This window comes from Cladophialophora yegresii, assembly GCF_000585515.1.
Source record: "Cladophialophora yegresii CBS 114405 chromosome Unknown aczIN-supercont1.3, whole genome shotgun sequence".
Classification (NCBI taxonomy): domain Eukaryota; kingdom Fungi; phylum Ascomycota; class Eurotiomycetes; order Chaetothyriales; family Herpotrichiellaceae; genus Cladophialophora; species Cladophialophora yegresii.
In genome coordinates, this window is record NW_006913047.1 from 1,794,395 (window position 1) to 1,817,567 (window position 23,173).

The 23,173-nt window shown below is 54.3% G+C and overlaps 9 protein-coding genes across 9 annotated transcripts; 5 read left to right on the forward strand and 4 right to left on the reverse strand.

Annotated features, from left to right (window-relative positions):
- Window positions 1-2,492: 2,492 nt before the first annotated feature.
- Window positions 2,493-3,500, forward strand: A1O7_04362 (uncharacterized protein; the record flags this gene model as incomplete). The annotated part of the gene is made up of 1 exon (XM_007758373.1): window positions 2,493-3,500. The coding sequence occupies one exon, from the start codon at window positions 2,493-2,495 to the stop codon at window positions 3,498-3,500; it is 1,008 nt and encodes a 335-aa protein (XP_007756563.1).
- Window positions 3,501-4,037: 537 nt separating this feature from the next.
- On the reverse strand, window positions 4,038-4,916 carry A1O7_04363 (uncharacterized protein; the record flags this gene model as incomplete). Its single annotated transcript, XM_007758374.1, has 1 exon — window positions 4,038-4,916. One exon carries the CDS (start codon window positions 4,914-4,916, stop codon window positions 4,038-4,040), a length of 879 nt encoding a protein of 292 aa, XP_007756564.1.
- Window positions 4,917-5,938: 1,022 nt separating this feature from the next.
- Window positions 5,939-7,828, forward strand: A1O7_04364 (uncharacterized protein; the record flags this gene model as incomplete). The annotated part of the gene is made up of 2 exons (XM_007758375.1): window positions 5,939-6,715; window positions 6,767-7,828. 2 exons carry the CDS (start codon window positions 5,939-5,941, stop codon window positions 7,826-7,828), a joined length of 1,839 nt encoding a protein of 612 aa, XP_007756565.1.
- A 270-nt stretch (window positions 7,829-8,098) lies between these two features.
- On the forward strand, window positions 8,099-8,491 carry A1O7_04365 (hydroxyisourate hydrolase; the record flags this gene model as incomplete). The annotated part of the gene is made up of 1 exon (XM_007758376.1): window positions 8,099-8,491. One exon carries the CDS (start codon window positions 8,099-8,101, stop codon window positions 8,489-8,491), a length of 393 nt encoding a protein of 130 aa, XP_007756566.1.
- Window positions 8,492-9,035: 544 nt separating this feature from the next.
- A1O7_04366 (uncharacterized protein) lies at window positions 9,036-9,502 on the reverse strand (the record flags this gene model as incomplete). The annotated part of the gene is made up of 3 exons (XM_007758377.1): window positions 9,036-9,230; window positions 9,280-9,321; window positions 9,374-9,502. The coding sequence occupies 3 exons, from the start codon at window positions 9,500-9,502 to the stop codon at window positions 9,036-9,038; spliced, it is 366 nt and encodes a 121-aa protein (XP_007756567.1).
- Window positions 9,503-14,132: 4,630 nt separating this feature from the next.
- A1O7_04367 (regulatory protein SWI5) lies at window positions 14,133-15,422 on the reverse strand (the record flags this gene model as incomplete). The annotated part of the gene is made up of 1 exon (XM_007758378.1): window positions 14,133-15,422. One exon carries the CDS (start codon window positions 15,420-15,422, stop codon window positions 14,133-14,135), a length of 1,290 nt encoding a protein of 429 aa, XP_007756568.1.
- A 3,587-nt stretch (window positions 15,423-19,009) lies between these two features.
- Window positions 19,010-19,531, forward strand: A1O7_04368 (ubiquitin-40S ribosomal protein S27a; the record flags this gene model as incomplete). The annotated part of the gene is made up of 2 exons (XM_007758379.1): window positions 19,010-19,103; window positions 19,161-19,531. The coding sequence occupies 2 exons, from the start codon at window positions 19,010-19,012 to the stop codon at window positions 19,529-19,531; spliced, it is 465 nt and encodes a 154-aa protein (XP_007756569.1).
- A 489-nt stretch (window positions 19,532-20,020) lies between these two features.
- Window positions 20,021-20,986, forward strand: A1O7_04369 (uncharacterized protein; the record flags this gene model as incomplete). Its single annotated transcript, XM_007758380.1, has 1 exon — window positions 20,021-20,986. One exon carries the CDS (start codon window positions 20,021-20,023, stop codon window positions 20,984-20,986), a length of 966 nt encoding a protein of 321 aa, XP_007756570.1.
- A 698-nt stretch (window positions 20,987-21,684) lies between these two features.
- Window positions 21,685-22,900, reverse strand: A1O7_04370 (uncharacterized protein; the record flags this gene model as incomplete). Its single annotated transcript, XM_007758381.1, has 3 exons — window positions 21,685-22,425; window positions 22,483-22,606; window positions 22,656-22,900. The coding sequence occupies 3 exons, from the start codon at window positions 22,898-22,900 to the stop codon at window positions 21,685-21,687; spliced, it is 1,110 nt and encodes a 369-aa protein (XP_007756571.1).
- Window positions 22,901-23,173: the final 273 nt, after the last annotated feature.

Sequence of the window (23,173 nt, forward strand, 5' to 3'; positions counted from 1 at the left end):
CCGTCAGGCAGCCGTGGCGGAGTTCTACCAACATCGGCGAAGAAGACAAGATACCCGAGAGGTTTGCTGGTGGAGAACTCCAGATACAAGACGAGCTCTTAAATCAAAATGGCTTCAACCTGGCGCTGCTGGGCCGAAAGATTCTGGATCAAGAGAATGCTAACGGTGGTTGGTTATGACGGCCATCGACAGGCATGTGATGGTTTCGTCGGTTGGCGGGCAATCGAGGGGAGCCCGTGGGCGAGCGTGTTGGCGCGATAGCGGACATACGAGAACCAACGGGCTGCAAATCCGCTCCGAACGACCGTGTCCTGGTCAGGAGAATTCCAGGAGACATACTCCGTACATCGTGTGATGAGTGTATGAACCACCGCCACGAGAAGGTACATAGCGCCTATACCACGCGCTTTTCTGCGAGGAGTGAACTACGTCCTTGATTGTGGGAGATCGGTGCCAGGAAATGCCTGCTTGGCTGTGACTGCACCCTGAAGGTCTTGTCAGCCATGGCCTCTTGTTCCGACCCCGAAGAGCTGGGCTTGCGTGGACAGGGCCAAAACGACTAAGAGTGGGCGCTCATCTCTACACCAACGGGGCGCATTGGCCCATCTCCGCAGCCACAGTTGTTGCCCTTGCAGCTTTCTCCAGTTGGTCAAAGCACAGCCACTGTGGCGAGTATTACAACATGGCACGGGGCGCCCTGGCATCTTTCATCATGCCACTAGACTACTACACGTACGATCCATCATGGGCGTGTGGTTCGTCATGCAGGTGAAAGAAGTCCGACCAGTTGCTTCGTCCAAGTCAAGAAAGGATGAGCAAGACTCGCTGGGGCCTTCTATTTGGTAAAACACTTGCACTCTCATGCATGCGGCCGATCACTCTGCACGCCAAAGAAGAGCATCCAACGGCACCCGACGGAGTAGCAAGCAATCCTCAGCCTTTGCTTGTAACTAAGTCGGCAGCCTTCGTTTCTCGTGTCAACCAGGACGGGCCTTTATCACTCCGGCCAGCTACGTGAACCAATGGGCTGCATGCGGCTCAGATCTTTAAAAGAACATTAAACAGGGAGACATCGGCGAGGCTGCGTACACTAGAAAGGAAGGATGATCTCCCACTGAGCGTGTGCACATGCCTGGACACTTTGCCAACTCTCTGCCTGGATGCTCGTATATTCAAAAGCAAAGCAGCCACTCGCGAGCGAAGAAATATGGATCAGGCAGCGCCCTCGCTGGGAAATTACCATATCGGGCAGTCGTGATCTGGGCGTCGGGGTCTCGGGTATGCTACAAGCAGCACGCAATTATAGAATCTTCATTCGAGCCTCAGAGGATGGACGTTGCCCTGCAAGACGATGGGAGACTCGTCGCATCCGCCACCATGATAGACGCATATCCACTTGACGCACAGTTCAATATCATCAACTCCCATCTAGATGGAATCGGCATTTCTAATTGACGAAGCGCGAGTGTGCCCAGTATGGTTGCTGAGCTCAAGCCTGACCATCCGGACTGAAGTATAAAACTGGCCACCCTCCCTGGCATCCTTTATAAGTTATTGTTGTTTGTAGAACGCATTGCGACCTCCTCAGACTGCCGAACTGCTCAGTGTTGTCAGCTGCGCTGTCGACGGATCGATGACAATCCTCCGCACCACGCCAGCCATGCCGACTCCGAACCAGCACTCATTGAATACTGCTCTCTACACAGCTGTACGTACTTACGTCGTATATGCCGAGACTGAGAGCTCAGACACAATGCCCGGAGCTGACCAGTGCCATATCAAGGCCGGTTCAGGAACCTCCCACAATCAGAAGCATACAGCCGGTCATGGCAAGGGGTGCAAATGCCATGACCTTATTCTCCATCTGCGACCTTTGAGCAAGGACAGCGAAGGAGTCGTTGGAATAGAAAGATTCTTGAAGGAGGGTCCCTGCGAGCAATACGCCCTCTTCCCATGTCCAGATACCGGAGTTCTTTCAATCTCAAAGGGCTGCACATGCGGCAGTCTTACTGCCGAGTCGGCCAGCCTTGCCAGTCGTTTGTGATTGAGAGGCTGGAGTAAATTATCGTTTATTCGTGGGAAGCTGGGTGCAATGGTGAAGCTTTCAATAAACGCTAGCAGCTTAAGGCAAGTCTGCCGGAAGCCAACCATTATCTCGTATCTCGTACTCCGTACTTCGTAAACAGTCTACCAGGCTCACCGAGACAACCTTCAGCCACCAACACCGGCATGTCGACGAGCCCGCACGCCTCTTAATCTCATCCACTAAAAACTGAACCCTTCCTCAAAGACTGCTAGTGAATTCTGCGGCTAGAGGTTGCAGATCGTGAAGCAACTCGGTCTAGTAAACGCGTGTATCGTCTGAGTCGCCCTTCTTGCGATGCTCGCTCTACCAAGTGTCGGAGAGCCCAGGTTTGAGTTGTCCTCCCTTGCCGGGCTGAGTGCCACATCCCTTTACCCTTGTTGGACACCACTCATGTAATATTGATAAGATGGAAGCCTCCCCATCAAAAGCACGCGCTCAGGCCGTTGAGTCGCACTCCTGGTCAATCGTCCTTTCGTGGCTCTCAAACCTGTGCCACCCGTCCCCAGTCCCGGCGTTCGAGCGAAATGCCACTACACTGAAAGCCTTCCAATCTCTCATGGCCGAGAACATTGCAGCAGACCGGCTCCAGGAACTACTCTTCGACGCCAAATTTGAGGAACTGGCCATCTCAGAACGTGACCGAATGCAGCGAGCGAGTGGTCAAGGTCAAGAGGCAACAGGAGACAACGCGAGTTCGCTTCTTTCCTCACTCGAAAATTCACTCTCAGACGCCGGAAAGGACTCATTGAAGTCTCTAGCCCGCTCAGCAGGCCTGCTTGGCTGCTGTCCGCCATCGTCGTTATCATCGCCCTCCCAATCCGCGAGCATAATCGACAGTTTACCCGCCCGGATCGTCGATCTCTCGCGCCAAACATTCCGCCTGGAAGACCACATCTCATCCATCGAAACTCTCATATCCACCCTGCAAACCCAAACCACCACGACACTGCACCGCGTGTCCACCATCCGCGAAAGAGCGGCGCAGCTGTCCAACCCAGAAGATACAGCGGGGTCACGCCCATCTACACCGCCTCACGCGTCGGGCATCGGCATCGGCATCGGCTCGGCGACGACGACGGCGGACTACTCGCATCTCCACGCCCAGACTCTCCAGCACCAGCGCGAGACCAAACAACTGCAGCTGAAGTCGGCGGAGTACAAGGCCCGCATCGCCGTCCTGGACAGCCAGCTCGCAACCGTTGGAGAACGGGCCAGACAGAGCACGGCTGCTTTGGTTGCGAAACAACAAGTCCTGGATGACAAAAGGGCCCAAATCACGGCCTTGGAGCGCCGGTTTCGGGAGTTTCGTGGTCTGCCCCCGGATGTCGATGCCTCGAGGGGTGAAGTCAACAGGCTGCAGGCGGAATTGGAGGCGCTGAAGAGGCGGAGGGACGAGCTGTTCGAGCGCATCTAGTAGGCTTTGTTTCTGCCACGTGCCATGTTTCCACGGAGGGTACAGCTGAGGGGATGTGGGACGGGACGCGATGGGTTCCCTCAGGGCAAGTAAGCAAGCAAGCAAGCACTCCAGGTTCTCGACCGTTGGCTACCAACCATCGCCTAAGCGGAGGGGCCGTTGAGGTGAGTACTGGGTGCCCGCACTGAGCCAACAACAGTAGCTCCTATGTCGCCGAGTAGAGGACACGATACTCAAGCATCCCAGTCTCGAGGGGTGAACAGCTGCGGTACCTACTGGCTTCTCGGTGGTCCTCGCGTCCGCTTTGTCGGAAAATAGAGGTTCATAGACAATTCAGTAGGAACCGAAGGATACAGTAGGAGCTTTGTGGCGTCATCACATGGGCAGAGCGGCAGCGGTTTTCCAGGGGAGTTTTAAATACGAAAGAGTGAGTCTCCATAAGGATTCAGCACCACCATGGCAATTGTAAGCTACCGCAAAGACAGCACGCTTCCAAACGCAACCTATACTCCTATACAAGCCCCGACTGGAGCCAGTCTACTTCACTGCTGTACCGTTGGGCTCACTCGATCTCAGCTCGCAATAAATCTTGGTGGCGCGCTGGCGACAGTTGTCCCCGTAGGGCTTGACCTTCCTCTTGACGCCGTCGACCTCCTCTTCGACCTCCAGTTCCGCGGTGTTGAACTCGGAGATCACCGTGCTCCTAAAGAAGGGCGGCGGCTCCGACCACACCTTGGTGACCGCATCGGCGAAACATTCGATCTGGATGGCCTTGAACCCCTCTCCGTGGGCGTAGCGCATCAGGGACTGTGCCAGCGCTTTCATGAGGCCCTTGCCTTCGGCGTCGTGGCGCGTGCTGGTTGCGTTGCGCAGCATGAGCTGCTTCTCGGCCGTAGGCTTCCAGCTTGCTTCGGGCCGCGGGTCCAGTGTCTCGAGCACGTGGTAGAAGGTGCCGAACAGGGGGAGGCACGCGATCAAGGGCATAACGCGCCCCTTGTCGAGCGGTTTGATGCCGTCGTAGGCCATGGCCACGCTCACGAGCGGGAAGTCCATCTGCGCGAGGAGCTGGTCCGCGTCCAGCGTCGTATCCTGCATGTCCCAGTACAGTCTGCCGTCAGGCTTGGATTCCGTGCGCTTGAACTGGTATTCGAGGTCGAAGACGCCGAAGCTGTAGCCCGACTCGATCTGGTGCCGGATCAGATACTCGCCGGCCGGAAAGGCCTCGTAGAGCCGCGCCGTCTTGTTCTCCGGGTACACTATGGGCCAGACGGGCGAGTAGAACATGTTGGAGTGCAGCACGATGGCTAAGGCGAAAGGGAGGTGTTCTTGCGTGAGTCTCCGGATGTCATAGCGAGCGGGCAGGTTTACCGGATTGGTCGCTGTCGCTGTCGCTGTCGCTGATGATAGCTTCGTCATTTCGAGCGCTTTAGAGCCTGAGCGGCTGCGGTGCTGTCACTTGTGAGAGAATAGGTCCCGGATTAGTTTGCGGAGGAAGGGAGATTTCTCTGCCGATGTCTTGACGCGGCTGGTGGCAGCACAAAGATGCGTCGGGCGGTGGACGCGGGCCATCAGGCTCTTTATGTTGTGCTGTTCATCAAGGGTTTGCGGTGTCGTTCGGCTTACGACATTGATCCAGATGTAATCAGCTTACTTTAAGGTGTGGGACTTGCCCCATGAAGACTGGGACGCCGTTAAGGATGTAATGAAGCTTGAGGTCGCAGCGGTCCTTGAAAGTCTGATCAATCCACAATTCCATAGGCTAAGTGCTGAGTGGCGGGAGACAACTATGTAGCCTCGAAAGTTGAGGCTATTGTCTTGCACCTGCCTTGTCGAGCGGTAGGCGGGTACGCGCTGCAGAGTAGTGTTAAGCTCATACGCGGATAGGGGAGATCGAGTACGTATATCAGCATGGAAGGAGCACCAGGGTTTAGGTCACTTTTTACCCGTACCGGGTACGCTTCCAGGCCTTTGTGGGGTGCTTGAACCCTCAGAGATGGCGAAGGTCGAAAAGACTTTGCTCGACAGCGCCTGAAGAGAACCCGACGGTGCGGGATACTCAATCGCAATGCCGGATCAGAAGCATAAGCAATGGTAGGCCGAGCGTTCGGGTATTAGACGAGGGTGCTACAGTAAAATCAGTATCTTGGGGTTTATCCTGCCCGGAGAGTCGACGACTGAGAACAAATACGCAACGTCTTATGAGTGGCATCTGATTTCAAAGTTACCACGGGAAAGTTGTGCCGAGTGTCGCATTGGGGATCGCGTGGTTTTGCCCCGAGTATCTATACGGTGGAGCACGACTCATGAAATTCCATGCGGCGCGCAAAATATCCCGTGGTGTTTGTTTCACCGTAGACGCACGACTGCGAGAATAACGCGCATGGTGGAAAGCCCAATCTTGACCACAGGCACGCGAGCAAAAGAGTGAAGGAGACCACATGTCCAAACTCGACCCCCAGCATCAGGAAGACGTGGAGACTGAGGGTGCCCAGTCATCTTCGCGGCAGGATTCCCTCGGGTGGGAGCATGCCGACCACAATGTACTCGCTGGAGATGCTGTCGTCGAACAGGTCGAGGAATTCGCTAAGCTTTATGGATTGACCGATCATGTTATGGCGCTGCGCAAAGCTGCCGTGCTTGTGCAGGGCGAAGCATCGCTAGCGGATATCGACCTTACCGCTTCAGAGGTTCGATCCTTGCACGACGAAACGGATCGGCGGTGGCGCCAACCGAAGATGCTGTACTTCACCATTCTGGTATGCTCGATCGGTGCCATAGAACAAGGCTGGGCACAGACTGGCATGAACGGAGCCAATCTGTATTTCCCGCAGGCTCTTGGGGTTGGCTCCGATAGCAAGCACGACAACTTCGTGGTGGGATTGATCAACAGCGCCATATACCTCAGCACAGGGCTGGTTGGTGCTTGGCTCGCAGATCCATTCAACAATCGACTTGGGCGGCGTGGTGCGATCTTTTCAGGAGGATCGCTGTGCCTAGTCTCAAATCTGGGGTCCTCTCTGAGCAGGACTTGGCCGCAGTTGCTGGTCTCTCGATTTCTGTTAGGCATTGGGCTTGGCCTAAACGCGAGCACCGTGTCTGTCTATGCTGCCGAATGCGCGCCAGCAGGGATCCGTGGTGGTCTTGCCGTCTCATGGCAGATGTGGACCGCCTTTGGAATATTCCTGGGATTTGTGGCCAATGCTGCAGTCTACCATGTACGTCCCATGCCTCATCGCTGATTCTCGCGGGAATTGCTGACTTGACAGTACGGCGATGATGCCTGGCGATTGCAACTGGCGGGCCCATTCATCCCCACCATCCCTCTGCTCAGCATGTTGTATCTCTGCCCCGAATCGCCCGCATGGTATCTGAAGAATGGGACCCGCTATGATCTTGCTTTTCGGTCCTTGGCCCGACTCCGGAATACGGAGCTGCAGGCGGCCAAAGAGCTTTATTCGACCTACCGACAACACGTCGTCAAGTCAAAATTTGCGGACCCCGAGGAACTCTCCTTCTCAAGGAAGATTTCCGGTCTTTTCACTGTTCCTCGTATCAGACGGGCGACCACGGCTTCATATGTTGTGATGCTCTCTCAACAGCTGTGTGGGATCAACATTATCGCATTCTATTCATCGACGATATTCTCGGACGCCGGCTTCTCCGACTTTGGTGCGCTTTTGGCATCCTGCGTCTTTGGCTTCGTCAACTTCCTGGGCGCGTTTCCTGCCGTGTGGACGATGGACACACTAGGACGGAGGTCGCTTTTGCTATTAACGCTACCGCTGATGGCGGTGACCATGTTGGCGACCGGCCTGTCTTTCAACATCCCAGCAAACTACTCAGCACATTTTGGAGTGCTCGTCGCACTCGTTTACCTCTTCTGCGCTCTTTACTCACCAGGAATGGGCCCAGTCCCCAATACTTATTCAGCTGAAGTGTTTCCTCTCTCACATCGAGAGGTTGGGATGAGCTTCGCCGTCGCTACGGCTAACTTCTGGGCAGCCGTGCTATCGCTAACATTTCCTCGGATTCTTACAACTCTGAAGTCTCAAGGCGCCTTTGCTCTATACGCAGCACTGAATGTGGTGGCAGTGATATTGATCTTCCTTTTCCTGCCGGAAACACGACTGAAAACACTCGACGAACTTGATGATGTCTTCTCTATCTCAACAAGGGCTTTTGTGAAATACCAGGTTACCGAGTACTTGCCCTGGCTCATGAGGCGGTACATACTGCGTCAGAAGGACGCTGATCTCCGGCCACTGACACATGAAGGAGGGTATCTCGAGCTTAGACAAGGTGAAGAGACGGAGGAGGGAGACTTGTGACAATCCTAAGCTTCTGGCTTCGCCGCCTTCCGATAACAAATGCTCGACAGTAGCGCCCCACCGATAAGGAAGCCATCGAAGCGAGAGAAGCTGCGAATTTCAGAGCTGCGACTTCGTTGACTTCCTCCTGACATCGGCGTCGTCCGCCGACATTGCTCCATTTAAGACAGCTCGAACAGATCAAGAACCCACAAACCGAAGAACTCAAGTCTCTCTATGCAACGTCTGTCACAGCTGCACAGTCACTGCACCCCTCGTTCTCGCCACAGCATGGCGTCCCCAATCACTTGTCACGTCCTGAACACACTGTCGGGCACTCCGGCGTCCGGCCTGAAAGCTACGTTGACCCTTCTGTCGTCCAACAGCAGCTCAAACACACCGTCGCATGTGGCCTTCACTGCTTCCACAAACGAGGACGGGCGAGTTAAAGAATGGGAACCATCTGCCGGCAAGAGTCTACAGGAAGTTGTGGAAGGTTACTCTGCGGGAGAGCGAATCGCTTGGAGCATCAAGTTTGACATTGGACCTTGGTATGAAGAGAAGGGCATCGAGAGCTTCTGGCCCGAAATTGAAGTCAAATTCTACGTCAAAAAGGGCGAGCGGCATTACCATGTCCCCGTGTTGGTTGGCCCATGGACCTACACGACATACAGAGGGTCTTGAGATGCATATATCGACTAAGCTTTGAGTCTCTGTCTACCACTAGATGCTATCAGCAAACGGGGCCTCGCATGCGCCAATCATCAACGCCAATTTCCAGTCGAGAAAGAGATTGCTCCGCAGTTCACACGACCTGTGGGCCCAGAACCTGCATTTTCTCTATGCCCGTAAGTGTCAAGCTGCCACGACTCCAGCGCAAACCGACCTGCATATACCTGACTTCCCGCTATGCAACCGGGCAGTCCAACCTGATGAACTCTTGAGGCGCATGGCCCCCGCATCCTACACTCCTGCCATGTGCCTCATTATGCAACCACAGCCCGCCCGTGTCCCATGGCATTAAGACGACAGCCTTCCTTGCATGGCCTGGTGTCATCCAGTGGAGAGCCGGAGTCTTGTCGCACGCACTGTTTGTACGAATCGACGTCCACTTGAGTCACTTCTCGGCATCGAGTAAGCCAACCGCCCAATAAACCATGCTGCATCGTGCAGCACGCAGAGTTTTCAACAGTCTTCTCCAGACTGAGCAATGGGCCGTGGCGAGGGGTCACCGGTGTCGTTCTCGCCTGTACTGGGACGCAGAAGCATGCGTGGGACTGTGCCGCCGACTTCCGCTAATCGACACAATCTCATTGATGTCACAGTCGTCGTCGTCGGTGCCGCTGCTAGATCGATTGGACATCCTCATTGTCTGTTGCCGTTCATACTGCTCCGACTGTCGTTTAAGATCCTCGATTTGCTCCTGAAACACCATCAGCTCTACCCACCTCATCATGCTTCAACAGGCTTACCTTGGTCAATTGCGGCCCGTTGATTAGAAAACCTTCCCGTCCCTGGTCTGAGTCAGCCTGGACACTTCCATGGTTGTGGTAGTGGTGGCCATACATGATATGAGTATGGTCTCACGGTGGCGCCTGGGCCCAGGAAGTATTGGAGTTGTCGAAGTACAATGTGGCGGGATAGACCATAGCCTGATATCCAGTAGTCGTTTGCAGGGCTGATTGATTGTGGCATGTTGGCGAAGGGACCGCACAGCAGTCGTAAACGTATAAAGGGGGCTAAGGGCAGTGGTGTCGACGATGTCGCGCCTTGGTGCTGTGTTGTTCTTCGAGTGAGGATGTCGCCGTGGTAGGGTCGGACGGTCTCATGGTGAGAGCCTCCAGCAAGATATAGGACTCCTAAGACGAGGGACTGGGTCGGTGCGATTCGTCAATACCAACAGCCTTCCCCTGGTGCCATCGCAGCACGGACGTGGAATTGGAAGCAGCTCGATTTGGCTTGGGACAGCATTGCATTCGTCTGAAGCGACATCAGTGTTGACAGTGGTTGCCTCGAGAAAGGCTCCCCACACACTTCCAGCGGCTTGTCCACGAGTGACGCCCCCTCCAAGTCGGCACGGAGCGGCAGCCAATCAGAGCAGCCGACGTCAGCCGCCCTGCCAAATGGGGCCAACGCCTTCATTCTCGCCTCACTTTGAGCATCCCTGCTCTGTCGTCTCAACCATTCCTTGGTCATTCCTTCGCACTCGTCTGCGTCCACTGCGACCGTCCATCCGCCGCTCGACACCGGCGCTATCCAGGCGGCCGCTCAACTTTATCTTAGCTTTGAGGCTGCAGAAACGCGCCAGTGCTGCACACGTGTTGGCAAGCGCTCTTTAGAACCCCGTTGGATGCTTCTTCAAAGTGGCAACATAATGAAGGTGGTCGCTCCAGCTGTTGATCTTCCTTCCATCGTACGCGCCAAACAACAACCGCCAGGTATTACGGGGAAACGCTGATCGAGAATGCACGCAATCATCTGCGGTGCGAGGCGAACCCGGCGCCGGCGACTGTGGACTGCAGCAAGTTGAACTTGGGCAGACAATAGTCGCCCGAGCCCATCTGCACCATGCAATGCCATGCAGGATTCGAATTCACGCAAAGCGCGATTTCCACACCGCTCAAGGTCACCAATCTCCTGTCGGCGAACAGACTCTCCTCGGCGGAGGACGGAGTCTCCGTCGTTTCTTCTTCGCACACGTGGATGTGGTACAAACTGGCCTAACCTGTCCGGCCTCTCGAATGACTACACTTCAGTTGCGGCGGAGACTTTAGGTACGGCTCTATCTGACAGGGCGGAATCCAGACTAATCGTGCTCTAACCGTTGCACAATGCTCCCTCTACCTACCTTTCATAGGTGGCCAAGGTGTCGCCAACAGCATTCTTCTATGCGAGTGGACTAATTTTCGAGGATTCTCCTCGTCCCACCATAACTACACGACCGGGGGAATCGGCTGTGAGTGCTAACTGGCGACATTTCTGGGCTTGTCACCTATGGAGCACGATTGTGGATGATCAATCGTTTGGCGATTTCTCTGCTCGATTCTTCAGGACCTCACTGGCGATATTCTTCACGATTCCTGCGAGAAATAGATGGCTCAAGTGAAGAAATGTGCCGCGATCATCGAGAGAAGCAAGCAAAGTGGGAATGGCTAATTCCCACAGTATTCCCGGCGTGATCGACATATACTCGTACTTTGTATTCGTCCTGGGAATCGGTTCCTCATAGCTCTACTCTGGAGACCCGACTACCTCGTCTGGGGGAGCCAATCCTCCTCTGCTACCCCAGGAACGACACTTTCGAAGCGGCTAGCGCTGTTTCAAGCCTGGGGACTGGTTCCAGGGCAGCCCTGGTGTAGGCTCGATCGCCGCACGAATCAGAATTCGCAAGGCTGCAGCCGATCAACGGCCTTCTTTTTCTTTAGCACGCGCTGACACAAGCTCGTCTTGGAGAAGCAAGATTCCCGAGTAAGGTGTTTTCCAGCAACCCAACTACAGCCGTACAATGATAGGCACGATCGACACTGCCTAAATCATAGCTCCTTGCGCGAACGCTGTCGCATGAACTTGTTCTGACGATCAATCGACGCACGAAAAGCTTCCTGCTGAGGGCCGACCCTCCGTGTCCACGCATGCTCACCTTCGAGCTTCTCTTCATGTCGGAAGGTAGCCGGTAACCAGCGAGGATCTGCACAGCTGAGCGCGAATATACCCGTCACTACCCGGCCCCTGCGGATCCTACCATCTCGTCGGACTGCAGTGGAATGTTACCGACACCTTGGCAACACACCCTTACAACATCTAGTCCTTTGACCATCGAGCCCTTAAAGTGTCAGCCTGATCCGTCCTGCCTCACTTTCTCTGATCGACAACATTGCACCCAAGGTCAGAAAGTCGGCAACCATGGCAGGAGCGACTCTGTCAAGCCGATCGGATAATCCAAGAACCGGCTATCTGTGATATCAATTGTTAGAGTGCCGGACCGAAAGTACACTACTTGCCCCTAGGTGATGCAAATGGAACGTGCAACGAACAGCACTTCCTTGCCCCGGTATGCCAATCTCCAAAGTGATAGTTCCAGGACTGCCTCGCCGCGTGCGGATATCAGTGCTTCGAACGCGGCACTTAAGACACCTTAAAATATGGGGAGACTTGGGTCAGTGAAGCATAAGCCAACGAACCTTTGAGCCGGCCTTGAATGTCACCTGAGTGGCAAGACCTCACTACACCGAATCCCTGATGGGTCACCACAGCATGGCACATACCTCAACGGAACAAGAAAACACCGGCCGCAGCGCCAGTGCCTTCAAGTACTAACTAGCCCGAGGCTCATCTTGTCGCAAGTAGTGGGACCGAGTCTCTTCACTTCCCATCTCACCTATCCCGCAAGCGACAAACACAATTTTGTCCCTCAACCATCAGTACCAGTCGACTACATGGGTCTGCTAGAGCAGAAACAGCAACCGCTGCGGACGCAGAAACGGGCGTCATCATCCAGCGACCAAACGGACCGCTTATCAGGCACTGGACGACTGCAAAGGCCCGCCTTTAGCCTCACCGTGCCAGTCGTGCCTACCCGTCTATGCGGCCCAGAAAGCTTCTCGTTAAAACCACGGTTTGGGGTCGAGGGCCATCACCCGACCAATCAATACACCCACTCCTGCTAAAGATCAGACCACAAGAAACCAACCCCCTCCTTGTTAAAATGGTGCGACCGAGCAGTCTGTCCTATCAAGTGTGCCAGCTACCTCACTCTGATATTGGGACTAAGCCAGCAGTGACAACATTCCCACACCTTCTTATCAACTCATTAGCGCGTCCGCCATCGGATCAAACGAGAACCGCGCACCATGCCTTGGGGCAGTTTCGACACAGTCAAGTCATTACATACTCCATGCCCCCGGCTGGCGAGAATCCGTGACAATGAGGCATCATAGCTATGTGAGTGTGTGTGGATGACAAGAAGCTTGGGACCCATCTAGACCGCCAGCCAGCCAGCAGCCAGTCACTAGCTAGTCTGCTCTTAACGCTTTTCGCGTAGGCAACCTCTTCTCCGAGGCATCAATTTGGCATGAATTGATCTGCCTCGTGCCAAACTTGGCTTTCCAGCTTCACTCACCACGAGACCGCCACTTCATGTGCTTCATACCCACCAACCGGCCGGTGGGTGGGAGGCACATAGCTTGGGACCCGGCTGGACAGTCGGCCAGGCAGGCAGGCAGCAGCGAGCCAGCCGGCCAACCACCGACGCTTTTCGCATAGACGACCCCTTCTCCGATGCGTCACTTTGACATGAATCGATCTGCCTTGTGCCGAAGTTTGCTTTACTGTGTACAGCTTCACAATCGCCACGAGACCGCCACTTCATACGCCCAAGACAGTAGTTCATACTCATGAAGCGGCTGGTGGGTGGGAGACTGCCTCGATTGGTGTCCCTATGCAATGAAGATCTCATCATACCGTGCAATGGTGGCAACCAGTCCCATGCGCATACTTCCCAGGTGCCACCTAGGAGGAACATACCACATCTTCAGGAGTAAACACTCATTACAGAAACTCAACCTCTAGCACCTCACTTGGACGTGGTTACTAGATGAAAACGCAGAAGAAAACAACAGAGAAACCAGGCACAGGAAACGCAGCGCCAAGAATTGATTGGACGCGGTCTATGCTCATTGATTGTACTAAGCTCTGTCTGTTGCGTGGTCTGACCCTCAGGTACAGTAAGACCGCTCGCCCTGCCTGCCCATTGCCGAAACCGCGTGGGTGGTCCGCTTTGGCATGCCATGCCTGCAGAGCACCTACAGATCCGGAAAAGACTGTCTGCCATGAGCTCTCTATCACAGTGAAGCTGGGACAATCGGCTCCACCCGCGAACGAGTGAGCGAGTGAGCGAGTGAGTGTGTGCCGTCCAACCATCGAAGGGTGCAAAACAAGTGAATGTCTTTTCAGCGCCTCGGGTTTCCCCCTTCCTACCCCGACTGACTGCCACATTCAGCCTCCAAAGTGAGGCTGCACGACAGGAAGGGCGCGTGTTAGCCTCGGCGCCGACGCTCATCCCAAAACCACCCAGAGAATGAATGGACACAAAAACGACCGACGTAAAGCCATTAGCCAGCGTGACAATGTCGAAATACACAGTTTCCCAGCCCATTCGTCAATCCCTTCCCAAAGGTTTCCCAGGTTGCTCCAATATCCCTTTCGTTCCAAGTCGTTGATCCATTGCCAGAGTATATTTACATAGGTTGTTTCGTCTTCGAAAGATCGTCGGTGGCCCCCCTAAAGCGTGCCTGCTACCCTTCCGAAGTCCATACTGCCTCGCCTCTCACATGAAGAAGTCTTGCGCCGTCGTCGGGTCGATCAGTTCGAGGTTGCCATAATCCAGGAAGTTGTCAAAATCGTTTCTCTCATGCTGCTCAAGCTTCATGGGGAGTTGTGGTGCTTGCAACCCCCCGGAGGTATGAGGAGGCAGGTCTGAGAAGTCGAACGCCACAGCGTCGGCTGCAGGCGACGAGCTCGAATGCGATAGACCTGGGAGATCATGCTCGGTAAAGCCCCCGAGACCTGTCGCCACCAGAGGTAGAGCTTGATCCATCTCAGGGAGATCAGGCAGCATGCTCGACACTTCGGCTAGCTCAGCAGGCGTCAGCTCGCGGTAGGATGGGCTGGGTTTGTTTCCTGTTGAGTAGCCCGGGCTGTGTGGTGGAGTAAACGAGAATGTGTCCGGGGGGAAGCCCATCACCTGATCCATGGCCAAAGGATTGTGCTGTGGCATGCTGAAAAGACCCATGGACTCAAATGGTGAGCTCCCACGGATGCTGAGATTGTCCATGGTCTCTGTTGGTGGTGAGCCCCAACTAGAGATGGAACAGCTCGACGCCGAAGATGCATAATAGTCCTGTTGTGGCTCGCTGTTGTTCTTCCTGGTTCGACTCGCCTTGTCAAGGCGCTCGTCCATCTCTGGCCGGTGTTTCCTTGGCCGCCCTCGCTTAATCACCTTCTTGACGACCCCCTCGAAAGCACCAATGCACATTCCCCTCTGTCGATGCCTCGTCAAGGCGTCATGACGAGCGAATGAATTTCCACAGAGACAGGGATAGGGCTTGCTACCGGTATGGATCTTGGCGTGGCGTTTCAGGTCATGGCCTCGAACGAAACACTTCTTGCAGTGGTCACATCTGAATTGGCGATCACCAAGATGAGTCTGGACGTGCGACTTGATGTTCTCTTTTCGACCGAACTTCTTGTTGCAGTCATCAAACTTGCAAACCCACTTGTTGTCCACTGGATCGGGGCCCTCGATATATTGCGCGATGTCGTCGAGGGTGATGTTGGTCTCTTCGATTGATGCCTCGATACCGGGCTCTAGATGCAGGTCCGAGATCGACATGCGGCGTGGGGAGAGCGCTGGCCTGCTGGGAGAAGCGCTGCCTGCAGCATCCTTCTTGGCTGATAGGACGGGCATAGGCTGGTCTTCGAGCCTTGGTGCTTGAGAATCGCAGATATCACCTTTTTCGGGACTTGATTCGAGTTTAATCTTGGTCACCTCCGTTTGTTGACTTGATGGTGGAGTCTGGGCTCGTCGACGAGGGCTAGGTACAGGCATCTCAGCCATTTCAAACGCCCGCGCAACTGGCGTCGCTGGAAGTTCGTGCTTGAACTCTTCGTGCTCTATGATGCCTTGCAATGACCTACCTCGGGCCATCGGCACCGGGTACGGTGATTGGAGAGCAGGTGAGGCTTGTAATGAACGTGTGTACTGTATTGTCTGGGTGTGTTGGCTGAAAGGTGGTGTAAGGGGAAACCGTGCTGATGAACAGTTAGTCAGGCCCTCGGAACTTTGACGGACCCGGTCAGTACTCACCAGTCTGGATTTGTTGCGAAGGTGTGTGAGGTCGCAACTGGGTCTGTACCCGCAGATCCGGTTGCGACATCCTCCGGCTATCGAAGGAGATACCAGTACTTTGCTGGAACTGGGGACCTTGAGCATCATGGAAATATTGAGGGTTATTCTCATCCATGAGGCCTATTGGCATCCCGTTCTGCATCGACATGGGCATGTCGCTGAAATAGTGCTGTGAATGCTGGAAGTCCATGCCTGGGGAATTCTGATGCATGATGGCATTCATTGTCATGTTGTCGTAGGGTGACGCTGGAATTGAGTTGGACGTCACTTGAAACATACCACAATCAGGAGAATTGGGCATGCCGATGTGCATGTTTTGTTGTTGGTGTTGCTGGCCCGGTCTTGCTATTCTTTGCTGCTGCGCTTCCCGCAAAATCTGTTGTCCGTGGATTGATCCTAGGTTAGTCATACTTACCGTGCTGCCTTGCTGCTGTTTCCGTATGGGGCTTCGCTGTAGATCGAAGGACTGACCCCGTCTGTGGATACTGTGGCGTGGTTGTTGAGGCATGCTGGCAGAGACCTTCATGGCTTCGAAGGCTACAACGGGTGTCGAGTTCTGTCTCCGATGTAGCCTTTGTCGTTGCTGAAGAGATGAAGGTGGATTGGACATCATGATTGGCGAGATGAGTTCGAATGTCGTCTTGTCGAAGGGTTGGTCGTTGTACTAATTGTCGAAATATGGATCCTTCAGTGGTTCGAGACTGCACGACATGCAAACGTTAGTCTCTAGTAGCATTGCCAGAAGTGTTCTCTTCCGTCTCGGCCTTACCTCACGCAGCGCAATGGCTGCGGACCGGGCAGCGGTCTTTTGTTATATAGCTTTCACCAGCCGCAGGCGATTCCTGGCGACTTTCTTTTCAGAGAAGGGGCCCTCTCAGGGCAGGTATAGTTGGGAGATCAGAATTGGGTCCTGAGAGGGTTCTCGGTTGACGTGTATGTAGGTCTCTTGGGTTGGTTTGGGAAGTGTAGAGGTTTGTTCTTGCGGATTGGTACGGGATGGGAGGAGGATGCAGAGTCAAGATGAACTGCGAGTGCAGGGTTCAAAGTATGTCACTGCCGTGAGGAAGTGGTGGCTCAGTCAACAGAGGCGTCGGCTGCGCGTCGTCACAGCAACGAGATCTCAGGTTTGGATCCGAAGGCGCGTCACAGGCGGCAATTTACCCGAGCGCAGCGCGCTTTCGGCAAACGGCAGCTGATTGGGTGAAGTGCCTGTTGACAGCTGATAGCCTGGACGGGCCTACGTAATCAACCCCAATGCGCCAACTGACTCCGACTTACGCTCCGATCGAGGTCCGTTCTCGTCCTTGCTTTGAAGATCTTCTCTGGACATTATTCCCACCCGTCACTGTCGCGTTCGTCCAACACTATGAGAGTTTCGTCTGCCCGTGGTAACGCAGGCTCATGAAGCTTAATTCACCAAAACACAGTGAATCCCGCATGACCACCTAGGCAGTAAGCAAAAAGCACATGCGAAAAGAAATAGTTGTGCACGACGTGGGCATGGTGGCACCTCCGCTGAAATGAGATTGCGGATTCTCGAGCGCGTCACGGGCTCTCTTGTCATCTTGGAATGCTCTTGATCCCGTCAAGCCTGGGCCTGCTAGATGGACGGTATGCAGAGACGTCTGAAAGCTCAAGATTTGACGATGTGATCAATGACTGGCAAGAACATGTGCTCGGTACTATCGAGACGATCGAGGCTTCCGCTCTGGCGAGTGAGACATATCCTTCATTCTATCATACTCAATCTCGTCGCTGGTTTCAGTTATTGTGGCTAATCTCTGCTTCTTGCCCGACACATAACGATGCCTTAGACTCGAGCTGATATTCGCAAGCAGAAAGGAGCTCGCGGCATGGAATCTTGCGCTTCTGGGGCCTCTGAAACACTGCTCCCAAGTTCGGGTCCACGCCTCGAGAGTTAGGCTTGAACAAGGTTTGGTTTGATGGCTGACGCGTTAAGTCGAGCGGTAGTTCTTCCGGCGGAGGTGGCAGATGAAGCAATATTGTTCATTAGGCTAAACCCTCCCAGAATAGGTTTCTGCGGCCCTTCCTGTCGACTATTGCGATTCTTCGGCACCGCCCCGCGAGTATTCGCCTTACGAATGGTCGCTCCTACCACCTCGCTTCACCTTGAGGCCAACAACAAGTCACGGGCTACCTCAAAATATGGTTCTTGACAACAACGAATTGAGTTCTACAGAACTCACCTTGCCCGCCGTAGCCTCTCGGTCGCATTGACTCCAACCCGGCAGGTTCAACCCTTGCCCATTGTCGCACCTACCTGAATGACGGCCTCTAGCAGGCTACACCTCAAGCCTCGGGATATATCGTCGCCCAGCCAAGATTCCCGTTGTCCCTTGACCCCTAACCCATAGATTCGACTTGTAGTCCCGCTGCGACCTCGGGCCGTTGTCTATCTTGCAGCCACTTCTTCCAAGCAAGATTGTCAAATGCGATGATCTTAACTTCCGGCTGAATTACTGTGGTCGATTTTCAGCCCCAGTCAAAACTGGCATTATCAGTCGGAGAAACCTGCATCCCATCGCGATACAAAGGAAGTGGGTCAGGAGAATATCTGCTTTGGAGTTCTGGTGGAGCAACATCTTGTTGCTTGCATTGCTCTCAACAGTCATTCGCCCATACGTCTGTTGGATAAGTGAACCCTCACACCAACCCTAACAGTCAGGTTCCAGTCCGACCCCGAGGCTGACTATTGGGAGCCTCCTCCGTCCATGGGCATGCGTATCTGAAACCGAACAATCGATGCGAAAACAGTATTTCGGCCTGGATGAATTGTACGTTTGTTGCAAGTATCGGCAGCATTCGCATCGACTGATCTCTGCTACACGAGCAAGGTCGTCACTGCTTGTTCAATCAAGGTGGCTTCCAAGTGGTGAGGATACTTCTAGGTCCATCTGATCTTATCTAAGACGCACAATGACACCGAGGTACGAAGCCGTGGTAGCATTCGACATAGATAAAACAGCATCGACATTACTCCGTAGACGTTTTAGGTGTGCGTTGAGGGCAAGCAGAAAAGACGCGTAGAGGTCGCGCAAGGCGCGCCATGTCGCAAGTCACGTGCTAAATGAACTAGAAGCAATGATTACATAACATGGCAAAATTGCCAAGCCCCCACGAGGAACTTTTGAATTTCTCTTCGATGCCGCTCGCACTTCTGCTGAACAACCACGATTGCATCTCGAGGATTGAGGAAGACAGATCGCTGTCGAGGTAGGCTTTCCTGTCTTATCTTCTTCCTCGACTCTGGCTCACCATACTACCAGATCTTCACCATGCAGTTTTTCGTGCGCAACCTCGCGGGCGAGACCCTCACCCTTGAGGCTGAGTCCAGCGACACCATCGACAATGTCAAGTCCGAGATCCAAGGTATTTGGCATGACGAAAGCCCGCACATCGTCGCATAGCATTAACACTGCTCTCCAGACAGGGAAGGAATCCCATCCCACCTGCAACGCCTGATCTTCGCCGGCAAGCAACTCGAAGACGGCCTCACGCTTTTCGACTACAACGTCCAGAAGGAGTCGACCCTTCACCTGGTCCTGTCGCTCCAGGGCGGCGCCAAGAAGCGCAAGAAGAAGGTGTACACCACCCCCAAGAAGATCAAGCACAAGCGCAAGAAGACAAAGTTGGCCGTGCTCAAGTACTACAAGGTCGACGGCGACGGCAAGATCGAGCGGTTGAGGCGCGAGTGTCCCACCAAGGAGTGCGGTGCCGGTGTTTTCATGGCGGCCATGCACAACCGACAGTACTGTGGAAGATGTCACTTGACCTATGTCTTTGACGAGTCAAAGTAGATTGGGGCAAAGCGGGCAAAGGGGTGATGATCTTCGAGATGTAACAGCCCACCAGCCCAGTCTCAAAGGATGCTAGGTAAATGCAGATAGCAGGCCGCATCCGCACCGGTGCGATAGAACAGATCAAAGATCCGCAGAATCGATTTCTGTCTAGAGCTTCATGTTCGCATGTCCTTGGCGCTTGAGACCGTCTAAATTATCCTTGATATTGTTGCCGAGCCACCAGAGCGGCTTTGCGCATCGGCCGCAGGGTTACAGTAGCTCGTAACTTGTATCCAGGGTGCCCGCAACACCTGAGCGGCATCAAAAGTGTTCAAGGCTGACTAATCGCTTCATCCCCACATCCACGCAGCCACGCGCGTTATCGATAATTAGCGCATTGTTTACTCGGGCTCTTGTCGTGGGGGACTCTCACCGAACCGCAGCATTAATGAATGCTAAAGAGACCAGCACGATCACGTAGATTGATCACACTAACTCGACGACACGATGGAATCAGAACCGACGCTCCACCCCCATCTCCTCCCGGACACTCACCACCGGAAAATCGAACTGCAATCCACCCAAGACCTCACGTATCTACAATCCAACCTGATCGCCTCGGCGCGCCAGAAACTCGATCTCCATTTCCCTCCTTCGGCAACACAACAACAACAGCCAAAGAAAGCGCAGCCCGCGACAGTGATATCACTGGATGGAGTGAACCCCACAGCCCAAGACTCACACTCACAACCGACAACACAACAACGACAACAAGTGTCTAGCAATGCGGGCGAGATCGAGGACCGAGAAGAGGATCCCATGCGCGCCGCCGTGCGCGCGTACGTGGACGCATTCATCTCGCGTATCTACACGTCGGCGTCTCACTCCCTCACGGTCAACGGGCTGGACGTGACGTCTCTCCCGCCCACGAGTTTGACCACCAAACATCCCGCCCCTGTCTCAGCCAGCAGCGACGCGCGTGGCTCAAGTAGTGGGGCAAAGGAAGAAAAAGAAGGCGTGGATTTCATCTACGAAGGGCATGATACGCGCCTCCAGCAAAAGGTCGCGGACATGTACGCCGAGTTGGAGAGTCTCACGGTGCAGGTTGGCCAGTTAAGACGCGAGGCACCAAGACACGGGGCCGAGGCTTTCGGTCGGCTGTGCAGTGAGACAATGGAGGGCGAGGGCGAGGCCTTTGAGAAAGTGATCGCTGCGTTAAAGCAGGAAGCCACGGAAAGTGGAAGTGACGACCGGGTAGGCGACGTGTTGAAGCTGAATCCCTTGCCGGAGGGGTGGTTCGAGGATCGTAGGACAATGTACGAGCGCGGGACGAATCAACTTGCAGCTTTTGCTGGGCTGGCAGGGCAACGTGGGGATGGGTCTCGGACCGGCTCTGCTGTCAAGGGGCCCAGTCTGACGGAGACGGTGGGTAGAGTCCAGCGCGCAAGGACTGTGGCCATGGAGTTCGAGTGAGACGCGGATGGGACTCACGATGATTCCACCATGATTAGCAAAACTGGTATACGAAGGTCACAAGTAGGCGGATGCAATTGGTGCGATGAATTATGCCACTCACTGGCAGGGAAGAACAACCATGGAGAATTGGGTCCAGTACGCTGCCCTTCTCGTTACTACTCACCATGCAACGAACCCTGGCACTGGGGTTGTCGTGTGCCCACACCGCCACTTCCACTCGGTGGCGAAACTACAACAGCCATTGTCAGGCTGGCACTTACTTCAATATCTGACAGGGGGATTGAACCCCTGCCACCGAATTGAACGGGCGGCAGAGTATACATGAAACCGGCATCAGTGCCACTGACACCTGAGCTTACGGTGTACGGACAATATCATTTTGCTACCAACATGTCTCGGAGGGACCTGTCTAACGGATATACGTGTGTGTGGAGCTGCTGGTAGGACCGGTCGCAGACAGTGGGATAAGTTGCGACTACGCGCACGCTGACAGCGATCGAATAGAACTCTCGAGGACGATCCCTCCAAGAGTCGGATCTTTCGATCAAATGCGTATGCGCGCCAACGGCCACCTTCATCCTCTGGCGCTAGAACCCGGGCCTTTCTGTTTCTTCGACCGGCCGGCACATCCAGATCTTTTCATGTCTTTACCGTCACTCGATGCGGTGAGGCGACTCGCAATTTTGGCAATGCTTCTAGTTCATCCCTGATCCTGTCGTCCCGAACCCTGTTGCGTGTGAATCCTCCAAGGGCATCTTGGGTCCTTCAGAAGGCACGTTTTCGGCTTGCGCAGGTGCTGTAGCTGGGGCGGGTTCTGGCTTTGTTAGCGGGTCCTGGGCACCACCTCCTGGAGCCGGTTGAACCGTATTGTTGGCTTCCCTGTCGGTAACGGGATCGTTCCTCGCCCATTTCGGTGGCTTTGCATATGCAGGATCTTGCCAAGGGCCTTCATCGCTGAATTGACATCCACTTGGGCACTCGCAGGTGCCGCCAAACTCCTTCGGAAGGTTTTCTGCGGGAACCTGAGCCAGTAATTCCTTCTGGTAACCTGAACCGAGGACGTGAATTTTGGCGACGGTGATGGGGTCGAGGAAGGATTTGACAAAACTGAAGACGCTGCTGAAACCCCACGGGGCATTGATGATGTACAGTTTGCCCAGTCGCTCCGGATAGTAGTCCTGCGAAATGGCGCTGACAGATTTGAGGTAGCCGTAGACCGAGGGAATTCTGCCCACCCCAACACCCTTCATGTCCATGATGGTGCAGCATGTCTCGAGAAGCTTGCCTGCCTTCCGCGAGCAAGCGGGCAAACGCGGGTCGGCAACCTTCTCGTACTCAACAACCAGGTTTTGAACCATTCGCTCTGCGGTAGAGATTTTGTACATGGCATTCAAATCGATCTTGCCATACTGTTCAATATAGACTGGGCGGCCGTCCTGCATGCGCTGTCAGCAATCCCAGCGAGTCTTTCTTCAAATGTGCTATTTTCCCACCTTGTCAGTTTTGTGATAATACTGTGGGTAGTATTCAAACATTTGGGGCCTCTCCTTGTAGTCAAAGGTTCGAACCAGGTCGTCGGTGCCGAATTCTTTCCGCCATTGCTCGTTCTTGATAAACCTGTGGCTTTGTCAGTGCCTCGCCACGACAAGATTGTCGATGGACGCACATCGCCTTGGCGTTCTCGACGTTGAACTTGCGCGCCCTCAAAAAGCGTAGCAGTGTCAAGGTGTCCAACCGGGCCTTGTAGCCTTCCTTCTCGAGCATGGCTCGCAGCTGGTGGACTTGGGCATCTTGTTCCTTGGTGGTGTGGCCGGGATGACCTGACTGATTCTCCGGAGCAGTCGTAGGGAAGTCGTAATCGTCATATTTAGGATCCAGATCCATATGGGGGTTTTCTCCCGTCGTCGACATGGTGAGAGAGTGAGGGGCACAAAAATTCGTGGCGGTCAAGGTCTTGTTTGTACAATGATGCGCAAGACCGAGAAAAGGGTGAGGCTGTAGTAATAGAGAAATAGAGTCTACTCGGGACTCACAGGCTGAAGTCTACCTCTTATGACGGGTTGAGAATGGAGTGTACTGTAGCAATAGCCAGCAACGAGGGATGTAAAGGCACGGGCGCAGGTGTTAGGTCGTCGATTTGTCCCTCCAGGCTTATGACGTACCCCGCCGCTCTCGCCCTTGCAA